The sequence below is a fragment of the Dermacentor silvarum genome, chromosome 2 (assembly GCF_013339745.2).
Source record: "Dermacentor silvarum isolate Dsil-2018 chromosome 2, BIME_Dsil_1.4, whole genome shotgun sequence".
Classification (NCBI taxonomy): Eukaryota; Metazoa; Arthropoda; class Arachnida; order Ixodida; family Ixodidae; genus Dermacentor; species Dermacentor silvarum.
The window spans coordinates 172312143-172334600 of NC_051155.1; the positions used below are offsets into that span (position 1 = coordinate 172312143).

Here is a 22458-nt window from a genome sequence, read left to right on the forward strand (position 1 = left end):
CTGTTCACCGATGGTATGCGGCGAGCGCGTCCAACAATACCATGTATGGAAACAAAGCACTCCATGAGCCGAGGTCAGTCTGCGGCGGCTGTTGTGAAACCATAGAGTTTCTTGCAATAATAACTAGAGGGAACTGTGGCGCTAGTATCTACGTGAGCTGCAAGCCAATTGGCTGAACGATCGCAGTGTCAGAGTTCCCTCTAGTAATTATTGTTGGAAACTCTATGCGCCGAACGTCGTAGGTAATGTTGGCAATTGACCTTCCGAAGGAAAGGTAAGGCTATTCTTCTTTATGACAGTTCACATATAGTTGAGTGCACTTCGTACTGAATTGTGTCCGAGAGTCCGACTGCGTACTTACCTGCAGTTATAACCAGTATCGAACAAAACACGCGCGGCTCGTCAACTTGGAGACTTCTTCATTATAAGGGGACTCAACAGTATATTCAAAGCGAAAGAGAATGAGAAATGTGATGCCGAGAAATATTTGATGCTGATGCAATCTTTATCAGTCGAGGAAGCTGTGGGAGGGTGTCATTTTAGGGGCACCATGCCAAATTTCTCATTGCAGCTAGCTTGTTAAGCGTATGTTTTTAATTTTGTTTTATTCAAAAACTCCATCAAAGCGACTTTTCATTGCGTTACAGTAGAACCCCGCTGATACGTTTTTTACGGGACCGTAAAAAAAAAAAAAAAAACCCGTAGGAGCCGGGAAACGCAAGTGCCGAGAAACAGGAAAAATTGAGAAATGGGAGTAGTGTTAAACTGCACACAATATTATTTTAATTCTTACTTGTGAAAAAAAAAGTAGTTTCGCCCGAAAGCCGAAGCATCGATTGCGATAGCAAATTAGTGGACAGCTATACAAAGTAAGGATAGTAGTTTTATCGTCCGTATAAACATTCGCTTATAAACTATATTAAGCGCCCACAGGCAAACATGAACACATCACACTCGATGAGCGCGGACACGCGCTGTCAAACGCTGGCGTGAGGAAGCGCCGCTGCAGAAGCGAGCGAAGTGACCTTCGTGCTGTTGTCTATCGCTTCAACGCAAACTGAGCGCCGAGAACACAGCACGCACAAAGCTACGAGCCGCTGACGCACCTACACTGCCTAGACTCTGCCCCCAACGCAGATCGCTTTCACGATACCGCCCGCGACCGCGCGCCACCGTGCAGTATGCAGTTTATGCCAGAGTACAACGCCGCCCGCTATCCCCCCCCCCCCCCCCCCCCCCTCGGTTCCTCGCCGGTGCCTCGAGCGCAACGGAAGAAGGCGCGCTTCCTGCTTTTCTTTCGCGCGCGAGATTTAGACGTGGTCGTCCTGATGGATAGGTTTTTGGAGACAGTGCGCCATATCCGATTCTGTGCGACTCTGTATGCGGTGGCGACAGTGTCGCCTGGATACGACACCCAGTACCTCATTCTCCTTGATTTAGGAACGCGGCGACGCCGCAACAGAAGAGAGCACACCAACATGATAATGATCACTGCCAACGACGTCATCTTCATAAGACATGACTTGCGTTAAGAACGAAGAACGTTAACACAGCTCCGACTTGTCGGCAGACTAAGGAAAAAGCACACGACATCTCGCACCTACAGAGAGGAGGCGAGTTTTCGTGCTGTCACCTGACTGCCGCAGCGGCTCGCCGCCAGTTGGTGTGGCCGCTCTGCCGCAGCTGCGGCGCGCCTTGCGCGTCTTACCGCTAGTGTGTATGGGGCTTTCTGCGGCGACGATCGCTTCGAGATAGCGCCAGAGTAGCGCGCATTATCTATTGACCGATGACGCCATCGGTAAGGCATGCGGCGAGCGCGTTAAAACAAAGCGCTGCATGAGCGAAAGTCTGTCTGCGGCGGGTACTCTCGCGCCTACGTGTCACCCGCGTGCTGCCTCTCGCGATCTCCAGATTAGCGAGTCAGTCGCGCCATACTTCGCTTCGTTTGCAACATGTCGCACGAGAGGGATTGTCCGCGCCAGCCAATATACCGCGAAAATGAAAACGCGTATTGAGCTGCACTCAAATTTCGCATTGGGTAGTATCGTAATCGTCGGTGAATATTTTTTTCAGTGCAGCTGTCTATGGCTTGGTTCCCAGGATTTCTTCGTGGCGTAAGGTCGACAGGGAACAGTTGTGGGCCGATCCCGGTGGCAGTGCGGGACAGAGCAATGGCTCATGACCCCCTAAGGCAGAGGCTACCAGCGGTGACTCATTGCAAGCAAAAATGGTTTTTGTGCGTTTCCGCGTAACAGAATTGTTTTTTCGTATATTCAAATTACAATCCTACGCCATCAGGGCTGCCGGTTATGTTTAAGTTGTACTTTAAGAATTTTCTGACGCATTTTACTTTGAGGAATTCTATTACTACAGTAACGCCTACGCGCCACGCGGTAGGTCGCTTGCGTGGTTACAGCGCGAACACCGGAATTTCTGCGACACGGGGCCCTTAAGGTAGCGGTCCCATTCCGGCGGCACGAGCCCCCCGTTTTCAGTACTTTTGGAGCAACCGTGGCGGCTCTTCTACTTAAGATATGAAGTTGTGGTATAAACCATAAAAATCTTAATTCTTGTAGATTCCAATTATATATAATATAAAGAAATTGATTGATGTGATTTAGAAATAAATGTTCAAGAACAAGCACGAGATACACGGTTTTTCCGAACTGTGTCTCAGTTGTGACCATATTTAGAAGAAACTACCGCACTTACTGCATTGCGGCTTGATCTGTAGCTTTAGGACATATTTATCTAGTTCCTAGACGTAGCAATATAATTTTGAATTTTTACTTTTTGCCAAATATCGCAAATTGCCAAATATCGCAATCTTCTGTTGTAAACAGCCCGGCAACTACATGCTCAAGGAAGCTACATTTTGGATAAAGTAGAGTTCAAAGAATTTACATTTAGAACGCAAAATTTCATTTATGTAACTTTATTAGTTTTCCTAATAATGCGGCCGAAAATAAGCAATATTTAGAATTCTGGTTTTATTTTTGCCCATTTTTGCGGGAAGGTAATAAAGCTACGAAGCTGCGCTTTAAAACTAATAAAGTTACATGAATGAAATTTTGTGTCCTAAATGGAAATTCCTTGAACTCTCCTTTATCCAAAATTTAGCTTCCTTGAGCATGTAGTTGCCGGGCTGTTTACAACGGAAGATTGCAATATTTGGCAATTTTAAAAAGCAAATTATCCAAAAAGTAAAAATTCAAAATTGTTTTGCTACGTCTAGGAACTAGATAAATATGTCCTAAAGCTACAGAGCAAGCCGCAATGCAGTAAGTGCGGTAGTTTCTTCTAAATATGGTCACAACTGAGACACAGTTCGCAAAAACCATGTATCTCATGCTTGTTCCTGAACATTTATTTCTAAATTAAATCACATTAATCAATTTCCTTATATTATATATAGTTGGAATCTACAAGAATTAAACCTTTTATGGTATATACCACAACTTTATATCCTAAGTAAAAGAGCCGCCGCGGTTACTCTGAAAGTACTGAAAACGGGGAACTCGTGCCGCCAGAGTGCGACCACCGCCTTACCATATGTGAACTCGTAGCAGCGCCCACGCTGCCATTTCCGCGCATCAATTCTCGGATAGCGCGAACGCAGTCCCCAACTACAAGAAATTGCATGCCCCATCTGCCCCAGTTTGGGGTAGTGGCAGGGGTCAACACAGGCGCAGTGCAATGCCCGCGCCTAACCCTGGATACACCACTATGGGTGTTCTGTGACACCACCTCCTTGATCGTGGTTATCTCGGCACCAGGTAAGTATGCTGATGCTTGGTCTTGCTTCCCCACCCCATCCTTCTATACACTCTGTGTTTCTCTGGTTATTAGCAAACTACTTGATTGAATGTTCTATAAATTTACAATTGTTAATCTAAATTTATAATGAATTTACTTACGCATTTTTCTTCTCCATATGTCCTTTAATTAGTCAGATTGTATATTTGCCGAAATAAGTTATAACAGCATAAAAGTTACACATACTATTTCCATTGTCAACGTTTACGTCGTTTCACAGGGCTGACTGGTGGTGGCGCAGCTTACCACTCCTTTTGGCGCTATTCCGGTTGGTGTTTGTTTAGCCAGTTTACCAATATTTTCTGCCGTTGATGCTTTGCATTAAGGAAGAATGCCGTTGTGTGTTCTATCGCAGTGCCACCGTGCTATGCTTGCTGAAATAGATCGCTAGCCTTCACCTGCTTCGCTTGAATAACTCGCACACACTCGTACGCACAGTTGATCAAGAACACGGCCCTGGAGGATCCAGATCTTGGTCCGTACCACGGTGGCAGTGCTGCCAACCCCAAGGAATTTTTCTTAGATCTAGGGAATTTATGTGTTCTTTAGAAAAAACTTCTTTATCCAGGAAAAATTTGGGAGGCAAATAAAAAATGTTGTACTGCAAAAACTTGCACTGCAACATCATTTAAACTTGAGCGCAGCGGCTTCATTAGTTAAAATTTATAAAAACGAGCTTGGCAATAAATCTAAACTATACTGTTGCAGTCTATCTGCATAAGAAACCAGTTTAGCTCTATGAAAAGTATATTGGGAAAGTGAAAAACTATATCCTTAAAAACTAGAGGAATCTTGGGAATTTCTTTATCTGATTTTGGGGGAAACTGCCTTCAGAGGTTGGCATCCTGTACGGTGGTCCGTACTGATACGTGTCGGTACGTGGACGTAGGGCACTGAACACACGCTGGTGATCGGTTCTGTCGTTATTTTCTTTATATGACAGTTCTGCTTAACCCTTGCTAGTTGCTACTGACTGCAATGCGTAGATGTTGCAGTGCGACGTAACACGTCTCCATCTCTCCCCGTTTGTCTGTGTTACATCGCGTTCATTGATTAACCGCGCTGCCCAAGCCTATAGCTATGAATGCCGTCCAACTTGCCCACCTTTCACTCATTCTGCAATACGAAAAGATTGCTTCAGAATTTAAACGTGGGTAAACTTCATGCGGGCGTCACTTCGACATATTGATTTCTCTTGGTGTGTGTATGCGCGAACGATCAAAAATACATATTTAGTTTCTTTTAACGGAGGATGCACATGCAGTCACGAAGCAAGTTCTCACATTACAAACATTGAAAATCTGCGTGCGCGTTTGCTCGCAAAACTGTCCTCTTCCTTGATGATGAACAAACTTTAATGTACGAAGAGACTCCGTGTGGTTAATCTCGGGTGGAGCCCTCTTGTAGAGCCCCACTCGCCGCGGCGGCTCGCCGGGCCTGGTCCAGGTTCGCCAGTTGGCTTCCCAGTGCCAGCTCGGAAAGCCGTGCCTCCCAAGACCACGTTGTGAGTGTCTGTGATGAGCTCACCAGCCTGGATACTGCCTGGGCTGGGCGCTCCGTACACTGGTAAGTAATGCGTGTCATTGTGGCTGTGTGCACATGGTCATTTCACCAGGGGCATACCCTGGTTGTGTATACCTCTGGAAAGATTGCGTTCAATCTCGATATGTACGGGTATGTGTTGGTTTGAAAGCGGTGCCAGTCCCTGGTTTGTTGGCTGCTTAACTTGGAATACGGAGGAGCGCACTTCCGTCTGGTCAGGCGTTGGTCCTCCAGAATCTGCCTGCTCGTGATGGGTTCTTCATGGTGGTCTGCGAGTGACCTCGAAGAGGGTTCCGCGGCTCGGCCAGCAATTCCGCGAGCTACGAAGTCGGCCTCCTCGTTGCCTTCCAGGCCCGTATGCCCTGGGCACCAGACGACCCCATGGTACTCAGTCAGCGTGGGGCCCAGGATATCGGTGACGCACCTGGGAAGTGTGCCTCTAAGATATAACCGACAGGCGGCTTGCGAATCCGTCAGGATATTTGAGGAGCGACCTCTTCGTTCTGCTTCTTTGATTGCGAGGGATATGGCTGCTGCCTCCGCGGTGGCGCGTGATCTGGTGCGTATAGATGCACAGGCCACCACTTTGTTTTGGCTAGATACTGACGTTTTGTATGCCGGTTTTCTGGGGCCTTGTGGTGTTGCGGAGTAAAGGCTAGCGTCGGTGTAGTAGGTCGCAAGAGTCTGGTGGTGTGACTGCAAAACGTATACGTATTCGAGGCTCGCTAACATCAGCAAATTGAGCTATATAGAACAATGCTGTTTTTTTTATAATAGACAAATTGAACAGTGAATGTAACACTAATAATTTTCAGCTATTCCTTGATGAGCAACATTTGCTTTCTCCATAAGTAAAACCAGCACCTGTCGATAGCAGTCGTTCAACAAAATCGGCTGTGATAGGTATTTACGCAGAGCTCAGATGTATATCAATGTACTTATTAGCAATTAAAATGTGCTAGAACTTACGGACTTAGCGCTGATATATCAGTGATATGTGACAGTGCGCATCTGCTCATTACAATTGATGCAGCTGAAATCTTCAGAACTTAATCATCGTTTGATATCAACATTCCTTAGCTAACCTAACCTGCTGGCCGATACATCTCTAAACCTTTCTGCTTCAGATGTAACGGTTTTCCCCGTTTCACAAGGCTCATTTATTTAAACGACAAAATACAGCAAAGGAATTAACAGTACAAACAAGAATCACGGCTCGTACAAGAGTACACAGAAAATACCACTGTGTGTATTCGAAGGATTATTTGTAGCAGTGAGAGGCTATATTGTGAATCGAAAATTTCACAGCTCATAAAGTGCCGGGCAGATTAAAAAAACAAATTATCGGAACGTACTATGCGAATGAAACGAACTCGTTTAATCAATTTCACATTGTGTATCCCTTGTAGAGCAGCTCAGCTCAGTGGATATGGTGTACTTTGTTTAACTAAACTCAGTAACTATTTTGTATTTGACAGAGAATCGAAAAAATGTCACAGTTTCGCCCTAAGGGCGAAGCGATGAATGCGATAGCAACACAGCAATGTCATACGAAGTAAGGTGAGCGGCTTTGGTAGCAATATGAATTGTAGTAAACATGAGCTGATTAAGTAAGCAGGTGTGCTGCGGCGTAAGTAGACCAACATGAAGAGAGACTCGATGACCACGAGAATGCGCGTGTGAAACGGTGGTGTTGATGAGAAGCGCTTCCCGTGGGCAGCGCGTGCGAAGGGACACACCTGTAGCGCTGCACTGCCGACCCGGGCAGCATTGCATGTGTAGCGTGCGTTGGAAAATGTGGCCCGACTATTACTAACTGATTGAAGAAGCGTGGTGTGAGCGCGCACAAACAAACATGAATAGATCACACTGAATGACTGCAGACAACGACCGTCAAAACGCTGGCAGCGAGCGGATATATACGCCGCAGTAGGGGGCGAAGGTACGCGCGGTCTATCGCTTCAACGGAAACTGAGCGGCGAATGCGCATAAAGGTCAGAGCCGTGTGGAGATAAGAGACGGTGCGGTCGAACGAACGACGAGCGCGGTTGTTGGCAGCGGAGAAGTGCGCCCCCCCCCGCTCCTTCCGGCGCTGGCTTCCCGCTTCCTTGCTTGCGCGTGGGAGAGATAAGAGACTGTGCGGACGAGCGACGAGCGCGGTTGTTGGCAGAGAAGTGCCCCCCCCCCCCCCCCTGCTCCCTCCGGCGCTGGCTTTCCGCTTTCTTGCTTGCGCGTGGGAGATTGAGTGCGTTCGCTCTCCGTGATAGCGCGCGTCCCCGCACGCTGCCTCTGGGGCATACGGCGCGCGGCGAAGATTTTATCTATACGGAACCTCACGGCGACGCCGACGGCGACGGCGACGGCAGAAATCCGGTTGAAGTCTCCATATAATTGCTATCGCAATAAAACTAAAAAAGCAGTTACTTACCTTTTACATCACCGAGTATATTTCAATGCGCGCCGCCGATCGCCCACCCACATTAACGCGGCGACGGTGCTGCCACCTGTAGCCCGATCTCGCGGCCATTGGAAATGACTCTTTCTGCTATCCAGCAGGGAGCACGGCTTAGCGCCCACAAGTAGGGTGCCTGAATGACCTTTTCCTCACCGTCAGGGAAAGACCTTTCAGGCACCCTACCCTCAAGTGTTGGGCGTAGAAGAAACGCAGCAAAACTTCAAAATAGTCCAACCTGTAAGCAGCATACAGTCGTACGACCGTGCGACAAAACCCGCACTTCACGATCTTTGTACGCCTGCATGCACGCACACCGGCCGCTCCAAAGTGTCTAGTATATAGTTCGCGAAAAATAAAATCGTTCCAGTGCCTTTGTTGCTTGTGTAATATTTCAATGTCACAACTTACCCTCGTATTCTGGAACATACCTCCATTCAGCACTCCGCTTCGACTCAATGATGATGATTTATTGGTATCACCTTCGAAACGGGGCGGCGACAAATAGTCCCCTAGCCTGCTTGAGCTAATCAAGTAATCTCTAGATAAGTCTAGCATTTTGTCTATGCCTCCATAGTCTTATCTCTCGTGTTCAAAAACATCTATAACATCTATATCTACCTTGAACACTTACCTATGCCTGTAACTGATCCGGTCCTATCAATTTCTCTCGCTTTTTTTCCCCACCAATACTCTAAATGTTTCTTCGTATTTTTGTTTTCTTGTCTATATGCTCATGCGCCTATGTAATTTCCTAATTGTCACAGCAGCTACAAACGAAATAGTAAACGATGTATGGTCCTTAGCATGGCGTTGTCGTCACGACTCGCGGCGTTCTTTACCAGAAAGCAGCCACAGGCCACGCTTTAATTGCGACTCGCAGCATACGCATATGTACTACATGGCTGCCTGGGCGCTGGAGTTAACAAGATCAGTTCTCGTAATGGCGCGCCGCGTCAATCTTTGGCACAAAGAACGGCATCGGCACGCAGGCGCCCGTGAACGTGCAGAGGAGGTTGACAGGACAGCAGTAGACAGGGTTTGAGCACTGGTAATAGTCCGGCGGACAGCGGCCAACAGTGTTCCGCGAAGAGCTTGTGGCACAGAATCCGCCTTTACATTCAGTCGGGATGGCCTTCACTGCCGTCGTCGTCCGCATCTTGTCGTACGGTTTCGCCGGAAGCCCAGTTCCCGGCGCGTCAGCGTCGTCGTAGCTGCACCGTCCAGACGCTGGCTGGCACGTGGTCCGTGCGGGACAGCAGTGTTTCCCATCAGCGCAGCACACGGCGTTCCGGGAGGGGCAGCAGCTGTGGTTGGTGGCTTTCGACTTCGACGTCGTCGTGCAGCACGTGTGGCTGGCGGGACAGACTGCGTCGTCCGGTAGACCGCACGGGACGTAGTCGTTTTGTTGTTGCCTGTCAGTGTTTTCGAGCGTCTGCAACACGAGGGCTTCGACGTGAGCCGTTCGTGCACTGGCCGGCTTGCAGGCGTCCGTCTCGTTGTCGCAGCGGTAACGGGAGGGACAGCAGTGCTCCTGGTCGTCGCAGCAGACAGCGTTGGGAAGGGGGCAGCAGCTGTACTTGCCGCTTCTCAGCTTGCAGCACGTGTCTCCTAATTAAGGTAGCGAGAGACGGACTCGGTAAACAGCAAATCATTGGCCCTAAGCATCCATTGTATCTCGACTCTTTCTAGATATTTTGGACATTCGTGGGCATTTGAAATTTTCACGAACGACGTACGTAGAAAATCAAATTACACCCATAAGGGTGTTTTTACGTGTCTAAAACGCACACCTTTAAACCATCAAAATGAGTGTTATGCATGAAGGGTGGAAGTAACACAATTACGCCTTTTTATAGGGTTGCCAACTATCGAGTGGACGAAGTCGGGACGGCGGGGAAGTGACGACTGGCCCTTTCAGTGCCAGGAGCCGCCAGTCTCTACGTGCAAACACATTTTTTTTTTTTTACTCTTACCATGTTGCGATTTACAACAATAAAGGTGCAGTATTCGCCTTGCTACGGCTTCCAATACAAATAGAGGTGCTGTGAACGGTAAGGGCCTAGGGTGCCTACATGCAACGCCATTTTAAAACGGCGTTGCATGTAGGCTCCCTATATATAAGGGCCTAAGCCACAACTAGAGGGGCCCAGCTAACGTTAGCCAAGCTGCTAAAAAAAAGTTGCAAGTAAAAGCGGTGCAAGATACAACTATAAGACATAGAGTATTCGGTCTCCAGACTCCTGACGACCAAACGCCTAGGTTTTACAATAGTATCTTGCAACGTGATTTTCTTTTCTATCTTCTTTTTCGTAGAACAACTTGGCTAACATTAGCTGGGACACTTGGAATACATATTAACCCCGCTAACAAAGCTTGGATAGCTTGGAATACATATTTAACCCCGCTTTTACACCAAGCACCATATATGCTGCTTGCGCCGTTTGGACATAGTTTAATCAGCTCCGAAAGCGCTTTTGCATGTTCTCTGAAGCTGTGATCAAAGCTTCGTGCCGTCCACCTAGTCACCGTCTACGATATCTCCGAAAACAGGTTTTCTAAGCCGCGCCGGCGTCATACACTTCCATAGTAAACAAGGAGGCAACGGAGGCAGTTGAGACAAGCAATGGACGCGTCACCACGTGATCAAACATGGCAGCGCCCACGGGATCGCCGCGAAAAGGGTAAATAGGAGATTTTAGGTATACTGCAAAGAAAGCTTAATTTGAGTAATTAATGATTCAATTTCCGTGATTTTTACGAATTGTCAGTATCCTCCGAGCAACTCTCACTGTGGATTGAAATTATACACAGACTGCGAAAAATAAAAATCATTCTATACTTAAAGCTAAATTTGGCCACCCACGGTTCACAACGAATCCACAGTTTAGGTCGGAAACGCATGCAATACATAAAGTGACAACTATAAGAATATAAACTGACATTTTCAGTGTTATTAAACGTACAAGCAGTGTGCGCGCAGTTAGGACGCGTGAGAAGAGCACGTATCAGAAACAAATCCACCCGAAGACACAAAGTTCCGTACACGTGTACACGATCTTCGTTATTTATAACGGGGCTATAGGTATTCTCCATCGATTGACCCATTCCTGGAAAACTTAACTTGAGCGTGACGATGCACCGAGTGCGGCGCGTGATTGGATGTGACACACGCGCAATAGGTTTATGTACTGTGATGCGAAAAAAAAAATCGATACCGGTGTTGCACAGTGATCCATCTGGGCAGGTCTTTTGGCTGGCGACAAGCCCCGCGAGGAGTGCAAGGATGTAGATTGCGGTTGGCATTCCCATTCGATTGCAAAAGATGAAACTGAAAGCCTAGCTGTTCCTCCCACACACGACGCGAAAGCCAAGGTCGGTATCTATCGGTGGAGTCCCGTCCCCGCGAGGTATCTGATAGCGGACCTGATATTCGAGGCATGAGGCTTTGTTCACTCAATTTGAAAGACATGTAAGTGCCAGCTATGCTGTTGAACAAGCGGAATGACCCGCCGTGGTTGCTTAGTGGCTATGGTGTTGGACTGCTAAGCACGAGGCTGCAGGCAAATAGCGGCCACGGCGGTCGCATTTCGATGGGGGCGAAATGCGAAAACACCCGTGTACTTAGATTTAGGTACACGTTAAAGAACCCCAAGGTGGTCCAAATTATTTCGGAGTCCCCCACTACGGCGTGCCTCAAAATCAGATAGTGGCTTTAGCACGTAAAACCCCATAATTTAATTAACAAGCGGAATGAAGACGAAAACAGCGGAAAATAACAATGTTATCTCTGTCTCGCTTGGCGGAGTGGTCATATGAAACGCTATAAATTTGCAATACATCCTGGGAAAGGAGAGGGTTCCAATTTGGCGATTTTTTTTTTTTTTTTCGCTGCTGACAGACAACTTGACGAAAGCTGAACAGCTAGACATGTACTGTCAGAACTTGCTGGTGAAAAATACTGTGCCGAAACCAGTCATGCATGATGATTGTCAATTTAAGCGAACAGAACGACGAACGAGCGAGCAAGCTAGAGAGAGAGAGAGAGAGAGAAAGAGCGAACGAGCGTTTTCCTTGCTTAGTCCGACCACCTATTATCGACCATCACAGACCTCCGACCATCCACGAAAACGGCCGAAAGAGCCAAAGATAGCTATTCGTTTTAAAAGCGGAAAACACATGCGTGTCAAAGCTATCCTACCCGTCGGAACGATAGTTGTTCCGTTTGTTTTATGTGTTTAAAGTTGTGACATGACCGACACTGAAGCATAACTCGGTTACTCGTCGAACACTGAATGGCAACCACAACGGATCTCGCCACTCTTTGTTCAACGTACCTTTTCAACGAGCGATGAATACCGTCCAGACTAATCGCGGTAAAACAGCTCAACGACCAAAATTTTACAGCGAAGCTGTTAAGGGCTCACTCTTCGATGGTCGCGTCCGGCAATAGGAAAAAACAAACAAAAAAAAACCTCTCATTGGCCGTATGCTGTATGTGCTAGTGAAAGCGCGCGAGGACGAGGGACGCGCGCTTTCACGGGGAGCGAACGCACGGCGGAGAGCAAACGCGACTTCCCAGTGCCTTCCGAAGGGGAGCGGTGGGCGAGGAGGGCGTCGAGGCACCCTAGACTGGGCGTGTGCGTGCCCGCTCTCCCACTGGGCCTCACGGCCTCCCACCCCACCCCGGGCCTGACCGGCCTGGCACAACACCCCTGCAGACTCTGCAGCACACCAAGGCCTTCCATCTCGGCCTGATACGTGCCGCCTATGCCTGCCGGTTTTGCTTCGCCCAGCCATGGCGACTCCACTCTATCCCTTCTTTCGCTCCCACTTACCCCTCCCCGTTGGCGCTGAGCCGTGCTCCCTCAAGGGCTGCAGAAGATAGCGCCTACCTTTCCCTTTCCCTCAAGAACCACTTATCTATCTCTCCCACTGCGGCGCATGCACGCAGCCCTGCCGGCCTCTGCCGCAGACTCTCTCTGGGCTCTCGCCCACCTCTCCCCTGACAGTGTCGACAAAGGCGTTAAGCCGTTCCGTCACGCAGCCAGCGTTTTAACAGCGGTTGTGTGCGGTCACAAAAACAACGCGCACAACTGTTGTCGACGGCGGCGGCGTTTTGACCGCGTTCGCACCGAACGCAGGCGGCGTTGGTGACGTGTTCATGAAGAACGTGCCAACCTTTGCCGTACACCCTATGGCGGTGCACCGTAGCGACCATAAGGCCATGGTCAATGTGGTCACTAAATAAATGAAAACCACCGGATCATATATATTTCTCATTCTTTAATAGTTCAAATGACCAATTACACCTTCACATCTTAATAGTCATAATTGGAAATACATAATTCCCACCATAGTACAGCTTCGCTGGTCTTCCATCTCCACCCCAGTGGAAGGGTCCGATGGGCTGACAGTTTTTTTTTTTTTTTTTGTCTTGTTTTTTACAGTTCTAGCTGCGTACTTTCATATACTGCGCTCAGAGAGTTGTGCTATGAGTCGACTTGTGCATGTTACAGAAAGAAAAAGTAACCGATTGCAATTACAACTACTTCATTAAAAATGTAATTGATTACAGTGATCAATTACTGCCTCAACTGGACAATTATTCTGGTTAACCTCACCGCCTTTCAGCGCTTGTTTTCTCTCTGTCTCTCTACTGCCACACGAAAGTGATTGATTCAATTATTAAAACGTGATCGATTACTTATACGTTACTTTCCTCCCAACCTTTATTGACATCCTACAAGTATATTCAATGAAACGAGATGGTCTGGGTCTGTCAGTGAGTCATCTGCCGTCCTTAACGTGTTAACTTCATTAACAATAGCGTTTCGAAATCTTCGTCCGCAATATTCATTCGTTTCATTGCGAAGACAACGTCAGTGACAATGAGAAATCGTTTGATGTGAGCGTTGAGGGGAAGTGCGGTGTTGTAACGTAGAGCACCTTAAGCACAAGACTGTGGTTACCCAATGCCGCAGTGCTCGCGTCTGGGTCCTTTGTGAAACGCAGCGCTACGTTGTTGCTAGGGCTCGGAGAAGGCGCTTCGGATAGGCCAAATGAAGAGTTTAAAAATTCGTCCACAGGTTATTTCCTGGCATCAATGCCCGAATTGTGGCCATCGCTATTGAGCCATGGCAGCGCCGGTTCAAATCGTTTGCCAACATGTGGTGGAGCGTGGAAATGAATATTGAACACCCTGGTGGCCCGGGCCTTGGAACGTGCGTTTTAATTGAGACTGACGCAAGGCATTACGTCTGCGAAGAAAATCGCGGAAGCAGAAGAAGCGTGCCAGCTTCACTAGGAACACAGTTCTCTACGAATGAACAGCCTGCATGGTCTTCGCATCTACAGTTTGGCTACAGCTGTGCACTCTCATTTGTCGTAACACTCGTCGTGCACTTTAATGCACCAATACAGTCACTTCGATACACTTCGCGTCCGTGAGGGTAGGATGCCACATTAAAGTTCCTTGACAAGACCATATTTTAGGTAGATTATTTTTATTTTTCAAAATAATTAAATAAGGCGTAACTCTGGCTGAAGCACCCAAACTACCCTATCTTATTTTGGCAATTCAGCGACAGTGACAACGGCTTCACAGGCTTATCCGTAGCTGCGTTTCGCTATCTTGAGATGACGCTGAATTTACAAATATGTGTTGCAGAAATTCATACACAAGAAATTCACGAAATCTTCACAGATGGATGCATTTGTGCAAAACACAGACACTCACCGTTTCGTTCGGTGCCCTCCGAAATAGAAGGCTATAAATACCCGTTATAGGCAGCTCTAACGGCGTCTCTCGGAATGGGTTGTAACTTGTTCCATTGGTCATCCACCTGCTGTCTGTTATCATGTGCCGCTTAGTGTGCAAACCATTGTCACCGTATTGCAATTCGGCGATGTTTGCGCCAAAATACAATTTTCGTCGCAAAACGTTCTCTCGTTCCTCAGGCATGTATTGCTTGTCTATATGCCGGCTATTACGCAATAAACCCCAGTCGTCAGCTCAACGCCGAGGCTGTACATTTTTGTCTATTACCTACCCAGTGCGGAGGAACAAGAAAAATTCTCGCGCAAACTGTTTTATTCTTTGTTACAAACTAAAATGGGTATCTGTTCGGCTTTCAGTACACATAATTTGCATATTTCTAGGCAGGAGCAAGGTTGAGTCATATAAAACAAGCGGCTTTTATCTTTATCGATTGCTATCAATCATGTAGCACATATGTTGAAATACAGACCATAGGCAGATGCTGTCCACTTTGCCGTGGTTGATATTCTGCGGTGTTCATGCGAGGTGGCGTCGGGCAAACGGCGCTGACATGCATGCCATGTGGGACCATTGCTCGGCACTGGCGTTGCACGAAAACGTTAATTATCAGTCAGCATCGGCTGCGACTGATTATACCATCAGTGAGCACGAAAGCCCGGGCGCCTTGTATCACGTCTTTTTCTTCCCGTTCTACGACAAACGTACCTACTCCGCATTTTGTCATCTTTTCCGCACTGAAAGTCGCGCAGCGACAGGTGATATGCGTGTTCCGTACGTTCAAGACAGCGAACAACCGCACGCCAAAAACGAATGAAAGTGGTAGCGTGAATAATGAGATTATACTCAACTTTATAATTCATATTGCCACTAAAGGACTTCTCAAAAGCGACGGCTTGGTGTTTCTCGATGACTGCTTCACGAGAGTGTGGTGGCGGGAACCTTGGTACTCCAAGGCACGTGCAAAAGCCCTTCCTTCTGGCAGGCACCGCGGTCTGGGTTGCACACGGTGCCGTGTGGGCAACAGTGCACGTTGTCGTTGCAACAAACAGCGTCTTTCAGCGGGCAGCAGCTGTACGATCCGCTAGGCGCCACGCAACAAGTGTAGCCGTCGGGGCAATGAGACTTCCCGTCGCTACAAGGCACTACGGTCCCCGAGACGGGGTGTGGCGTACTTGTTCGCTTCTTTCCGTACTGCCTCGCAGGAGTCAGCCTGAGCGTTCTGGTTCCCTGTGCATCGACCTCGTTGTGGGTGCACCGTCCAGCGGCAAGATCGCACGTTCTTCCTTTGGGACAGCAGTGTTTTCCGTCAGCGCAGCACACGGCGTCCCGGGACGGACAGCAGCTGAGGTTGGTGACGTTGTCCAGCGTCATCGTACAACATGTGTGGCTGGCGGGACAGACCGTTTCGCCTAGCAGACCACAGACGACGTAGTGGTCCTTCGGTTCGCGGTAGACGTTGCCAAGCGCCTGCGGCAAGAACGCCGCGTGAGCCACTCCTGCTCCTGGCGGCTTGCACGCATCGGTTTCGTTGTCGCACGTGTAACCCGATGGACAGCAGTGTTCCCGGTCCGGACAGCAGACGGCGTTGGTAAGAGGGCAGCATGTGTACCTTTGGCCGCGTAGCTTACAGCACGTGTCACCTAATGTTGGTAGAAAAGATAATGATCGAGAAGGGCGGATTAGTTAGCTGTGTTACGTTGACGTTCATGTTTCTTGAGTCTCAATTCACGAGAAATAACATATGCCAGTTATGTTTAGTTGCACAAAAAACATGAACTTCAACTTATATAAACCTCAAGGAGCTGTTCCAATGCTCCTTGATTATACGAAACAATGAAACGAAAAATGTTATATATTTTATCCTCTAGAAAGTGTACCCCTTCGAAACGTCTTTTTTTTTTTTTTTTTGTCGTTCCGAGTTCACAATCACCAAGAAAAAATTGATGCTGCATATATAGGGAACAACGGTATATATGCGAAATTAGGTTCTATAATAGACAACGTAGTGGAATTCCCGAATCCATGTTGCTTTGCATATACGGATGGGTTATCTGAAATGCCTCGCCGGACGATTCGCTCGCTCTTCGATAGGCGGCGTTCATCAATTGCGCTCCTAGCGTTGGGAATTCGCTCGAGGTCCCCACGGAGTCCGTGAATCATGTGCGAAGTGCCGTATACAAGAGGAAAATATTGAGCCTGAGTAAGAATGGCACGTCCCACGTCTCGAATGGCAAATAGGTGATCTATATAACAGAGAGCAGAGGGTTGGTATGAGCTAAAGACGACGTGAAAAGCAGACCCTAAGTGCCTATTTCGGCAAATTTTTGCGCTAGGCATCGAGTATAGAATGTCAGAGACAAGCGATATGTGACATCAAGTCCTCGGGACGTCATCTAGCCGAGCAGCCGAGGTTACTTTTTTTCGTTACTTATACACAGATGTGACCTCCCGATTGCTCGTGCGTGCGACAGGCCGCACTTTTTGCTTATTACCTTCTTCGTGGAATAATGTACACTACAATTAGGAGTGACCACTTGTCCATGCGTCTTCCTTCTTTTCTTCCTGTTTGCACCACAAACCATTACAATGTGGTATGCTCACTAATCAAAACTGCGAAGTGCAAGCGAGTGCTCGCGCGATACAGACATGACGCTGCAAGATTATTTTGCGAGTCTTGTGATGTACTCCTTGCCATCGAAAGGCTGCTGTGCACAGATAGTGAGCTCTAGCTTTGTCACTGTCCAGAACTCTGGAACACAATTGGCAATAGGTACAGGGTGCACCAGCAGTATGTCGGCTCGAGTTAGACACAGAGCAGTGTGAAAGAACGAGGACAAGAAGCTATACAACATATGCGGGTTAATTACATGATTACAGGTCACCGTAGCAGTCTTTTCCTTTCTTTATTTCCTCGAGCACAGAAGGCATTTGCGGTACCAACTGATCGCGTCTTGTTTAACTGCTGTTTTAAAATAGAAAGCAGTTGGGCCTATTGATGTTCGTTTTGCAAGGAATATTTTATCTCTGGGGGTCAGGTACAGGCCTGAGCGAAGTGATTATCTGCATCGTATCAATATAGCAGCAGCAAATTTCAGCAAACATTCGTTGTCGTCGTTTTGAGATCACAAAGTTTTAGTATCGTGCGCACAAGCTTTCTTATTTAATACACACATGCTTCATAGCGACCGGTGTTCACATGTTCGATTTCTTCAGTTTATACTTAATTTATAGGACTATGATTCTTCTGAATTAAATTCATATATATGGGCGTAAGTCGTATCGGCGATTGTCGACCAGCTTTTGCTTAAGTCGATCGTCATCCTCTTTTAACACGAACGTTGTATACAACTATGTACTCAAAACGAGTAAAAATTTGTTCTCTTATATATACCCACGCCATGAAAATATCTCCAGCGAAACGCCAGATTAGTAAAACACGCAGAAGGGAATGTGAGTGATACCAAAGGCTATGAGAAATAAAAAGTGTATAGTATTGCAGACACGTAGGCATATACCTGGATGTCTGAATGAGTACGCCCAGAGATTTTAGTCCCCACTGCATGTATATAGTACTTTTATTTTCAGTTTACTATAGTTACTGGTTTAGTTAATGCACATTTATTTGAAAATGCATTAACTAATTTCACACCGCTCTAAGTGATTCTGCACGACCCGGAGGCATGCAAATTAGGTTCTCTCGCGCACTGTCCGGAAAGCGCGAGAGAAACACGACACTATTGTCCTTCTTCCTTCTATCGTGCGCAGTATCGAGACGAGTATGGAGCTCAACTGCCGCTTTCTTTCTTTCTTTCTTTCTTTCTTTCTTTCTTTCTTTCTTACTTTCTTTCTTTTCTTCTCTTTTCTTTTCTTCTCACCACGGAGACAACACAGAGAAATTCGCGCATCCCGCGATCGAGCCGTCAAGCTCGGCTTGGCGGTCCCTACGTGGGACTATATCCGGGTGGCGCGGGGTCTCCCTTGCGTCTTCTCTGGACCTAAATAAAGTTATTTCACTCACTCATTCTGCCTGGCAGCTGATCACCGCGCGCGAAAGTGCATGCATGATACACCTGTTGCGTCGAAACAAAAGGAGCCTTATATATATATATATATATATATATATATATATATATATATATATAGCACAACTTCGCGGTTATCTTAGGTTTACCCAACAGTATCGGTCGGTGGACCGACTTTTTCAATATATATATATATATATATATATATATATATATATATATATATAGAGAGAGAGAGAGAGAGAGAGAGAGAGAGAGAACGCCGAAAGACAAGTTTAGTACGACGTAAATAGACTCGCATATGTATCGATCTTTGTACTTAGATAGTGTGTTGCTGATACCAATGAGCTACAGCGGAGGAACGGGCGACCCTCCTCTCCTTTCACCTTCACGCTGAATGTGCTTGCAACACGCAAAGGTGCAGAATTTTCTTCTAAAAAAAGTGAGTGCAGTCGTCAGCGAATATATGAAACGCGACAAACCGTGCGCAGGGCCTTTTCTATACATATTTCGCGGTACACGGTGAAAAATGTCCGTTAACTACACACATGATTGCTGATGTCGCGTTATGGTACACCAACACTATATACTGTATAGTCGGAGCGCACACTGTGTCAGACTAACGCAATCGCATTGTCAGGTTTCAGCCGTTGGAGACAACCATTCCAAGCGCCGCATCTGCAATCAATATCTATGCCGCGCCCGTGTCTTCTATTGCGGTCGAACGCTCTTGTCCATCTATGGCTGTCCTATTAAAACTGTGCAATGCTATACACAAGTGGCAAGGGTTCTCGACTGGCCAGCTCACGGCTGTCGACTGTGACAACTTGCACGCATGCGCACAGTCTCGGGAACCGCATATACCGAAACCGCCCAAGCTGTACTTTTCACAATATCGCGCAGAGATATATACGATCACTTTTAAATGTGCGACCGGGTGATCATCGTCGCAAAGCGTACGCATCCTTTTTGGCCGTTTAAGGACTATGCTATACTCACTTCTGCCTCTTAATATGCATGCATCGTGACGTACGATACAGTATACTAAATATATATTACCAGTGTTGCACACAGATCCATCTGGGCAGGTCTTCTGACTAGCGGCGACGAGCCCAGCGAGAAGCACAAACACGTACATCGCGGGCACCATATTTTTCGGACTGCTAATGCCCACTGTACATGCAGACCTCTGGTTGTAGTACGCGCCTCCTTGCTTGTTTCTCTCTCTCTCTCTCTCTCTCTCTGTTGCTTGAACTCGAACCCAGCGGAGATTACCGGGACGTCCCGTGCCCGAGAGCTCAGATAGCGAATGTGATAGCCGAGTCGTACCCTTGTGGCGTGTTCGCTTCCGTCGAGGAACGTGTCTCTGGTCAGCGCAGGGACCGAGCGAGATACGAAAAACTTCACCCTATCTTGTAATATATTGCTTTAATTTTTATTTGTCCAACGCGCGTTGACGCTCCCTTTTAACGGCTGTCCTTGTGTACGCAGTCTGGCAAAAAACACCGCCGGCCCGCAGTATTTGCTGGTTTAAAGTAGTAATTAACTAAGTTTGGTGAGGGATGAAAGTGTTGATCTTTCGTTCACAACCTTCTAAGCAAAAAAAAAGAAAAAAGAAAAACAAGAAAAGCGCTTAACCTTGCACGCCGCGCAACGCTTGAAACAGCGAAGCTGGGCGATCGTACCCCAGCATTTTCCGGAAGTGCGCGCGAACTTTTAATCTTATTACTCATGATGATGAGAATTTCTTTTCGCGCGTCTCGGACTTAGGGCCGTCAGTGCGCGTTGCATAGCGCACCTTGCAACACCGACACCGCGTTGCATTACCGACAACGCGTTCCAGCAGACACGCTCCGTGAATGCGTCCCTCTCTCTCTCTCGCTCTCATTTTCTTTATCTCTCTCCTGGGCATAGCGCGCAAAACCTCTTCTTCACCTCGCAGAGCACGAGCGTGCGAACAAGGTAAATACATCGACCTTGGTGCGAACGCGCCAGCTGTGGACGACGACGACGACGCGCGAACGCAATCATGTGGTTCGCATAAATGCACGTTCTGCAAGCGGGAACCACTATAGCTATACATCCACTTTTTTTTTTTTTTTTTCAATAAAGAGGGACGCGCGAGGACGCCGACTAGACCGCCCGAGCAAATATCGGCTCCTGCTTTCGAGAATGTATCCGGTCAGTTTCTTGCCCATTTGTGAGCGAATTTTTGTGCCACTCAACGCATAAAGTCACAAGGATTCCATCGCGACCAAGTTTTTCACGGTGGGTGGACTTTTCGACCTCTTTTTCAAGACTTTTTTGCCTACCGCGCTAGGCCTAGCTACCCATCGGCGGAGCGGCCGCCGGCCGTTCCCGCAAGGGTTTTCCCGCACTCTACGCCGAAGATGTCTATGCAAATCTCCGTCGACGGAGAGGATATCACTCCCGATGATCTTCAAGACTCTGGGTGGTCCGTGGCCACCGCTAAACGCAAACTTCGTACGACGCATACCCCCACGAACGAGACGCAAGCAAGCGTCTCGATGCCCCGCAACGCGGAGTCGTCTCATCGCTCCCGAGCTGCATTGAAGAGGCGCGTTATTGCTGCTTCGAGACTTCCTCACCTCCCAAAAGACCACCATCGAATCATCGTGAGACCTAGAAATGGCCTCGACATGAGAAATGTGAGTCAAATCAAGTTTGCCCAGTCACTCGCAATGGCTGCAGCGCTCAGTGAAGAAGACGTCGCAGAAGACGTGGTTTGCCCGAACATGATGCAGAACATCGCAGTTATCAGTACCCCGGCGGAGAAGAACGCCAGGGCATACTCCAAGATCAACACTATTACTATCGGTAAGGCCAGTTTTGAAGTTAGAGCCTACCGAGCTGCCCCCGACAACACATGCAAAGGTGTCATCAGGGGTATAGACTTGGACATTGGTCAAGAACAGCTTTATTCACTTATCGTGCACCAAAGGAACCCTACTGCACTACAGGTCAAGAGAATCAAGAATTCCACCACGGTGATAGTCCTCTTTGACGGACTAAAAGTTCCTAATTACATCATGTGTGGCACAAGCTTGGTGCGTTGCAACCTGTTTCGCAGACAGACGGATGTCTGTTATGCCTGTGGAAAGCTCGGTCATCGAGTCGATGTTTGTCCCAACCCAGAAGAGGCGGTCTGTAGAGGCTGCGGTATTCAATCTCCTCCGGAGGGTCACGTCTGCACCCCGGAATGCAAGTTGTGCGGGGGTCCACATCCGACGGCAGACAAGACGTGTAAACAACGTTTTCAAGTGCCTTACATAGTCCGAAGAAGAAGAAGAGAGCGGCTGATGCAATATACGTCGGCCTTTGCGGAAGACATCGACGACGACATAAACTTCACAGATGGCGGCGGAGACTTCCCGCCGCTACCAGCCGGCGCAGGTGGACGCGATACCGCTGCGGGCCCGAGCAGCAGCTGGCGCTCGCCTGACGTCAGCCAACAGCTACACCCATCACGAGGGCGCTCCCGTTCCAGGGGCGGAGGGAGTAACCGTTCGGTATCCAGAGGCCGTTCGAGATCCAGGGGCCGTTCCCGCTCCAGGGTACCTGCTGTCCGCATCGCTATGCAGCAAGGAGATCAGCACCAGACCTGGGCATCCAAGGTTAAGAGCCTACACCCACAGGTAAAGGGGGGCACTCATCCAGAGCAACATACGGATATTTTTGTACAGATGCAGAGAGAAAATGCTAGCCTTAGAGCAATTGTTGAGCAACTTAGAGCTGAAATAGCCGACTTAAGGAAATCCCACCCGGTTCCATCACCGTCTCCTCCTATCACGCATCCCAGTACAGTAGCCGCATCGGCTACGATC

At 48.0% G+C, this 22458-nt stretch overlaps 2 protein-coding genes and 1 pseudogene across 2 annotated transcripts; all 3 read right to left on the minus strand.

Annotated features, from left to right (window-relative positions):
- Positions 1-3599: 3599 nt before the first annotated feature.
- LOC119443266 (U1 spliceosomal RNA) lies at positions 3600-3784 on the minus strand (annotated as a pseudogene).
- Positions 3785-7798: 4014 nt separating this feature from the next.
- Positions 7799-11166, minus strand: LOC125939610 (progranulin-like). Its single transcript, XM_049661907.1, has 2 exons — positions 11029-11166; positions 7799-9421 (listed from the first exon to the last, which is right to left on the minus strand). The coding sequence occupies exons 1-2, from the start codon at positions 11120-11122 to the stop codon at positions 8742-8744; spliced, it is 774 nt and encodes a 257-aa protein (XP_049517864.1). The 5' UTR covers positions 11123-11166; the 3' UTR covers positions 7799-8741.
- Positions 11167-14983: 3817 nt separating this feature from the next.
- On the minus strand, positions 14984-19828 carry LOC119440553 (progranulin). The gene is made up of 2 exons (XM_037705452.2): positions 19673-19828; positions 14984-16231 (listed from the first exon to the last, which is right to left on the minus strand). The coding sequence occupies exons 1-2, from the start codon at positions 19761-19763 to the stop codon at positions 15507-15509; spliced, it is 816 nt and encodes a 271-aa protein (XP_037561380.2). The 5' UTR covers positions 19764-19828; the 3' UTR covers positions 14984-15506.
- Between the last annotated feature and the right edge of the window lie 2630 nt (positions 19829-22458).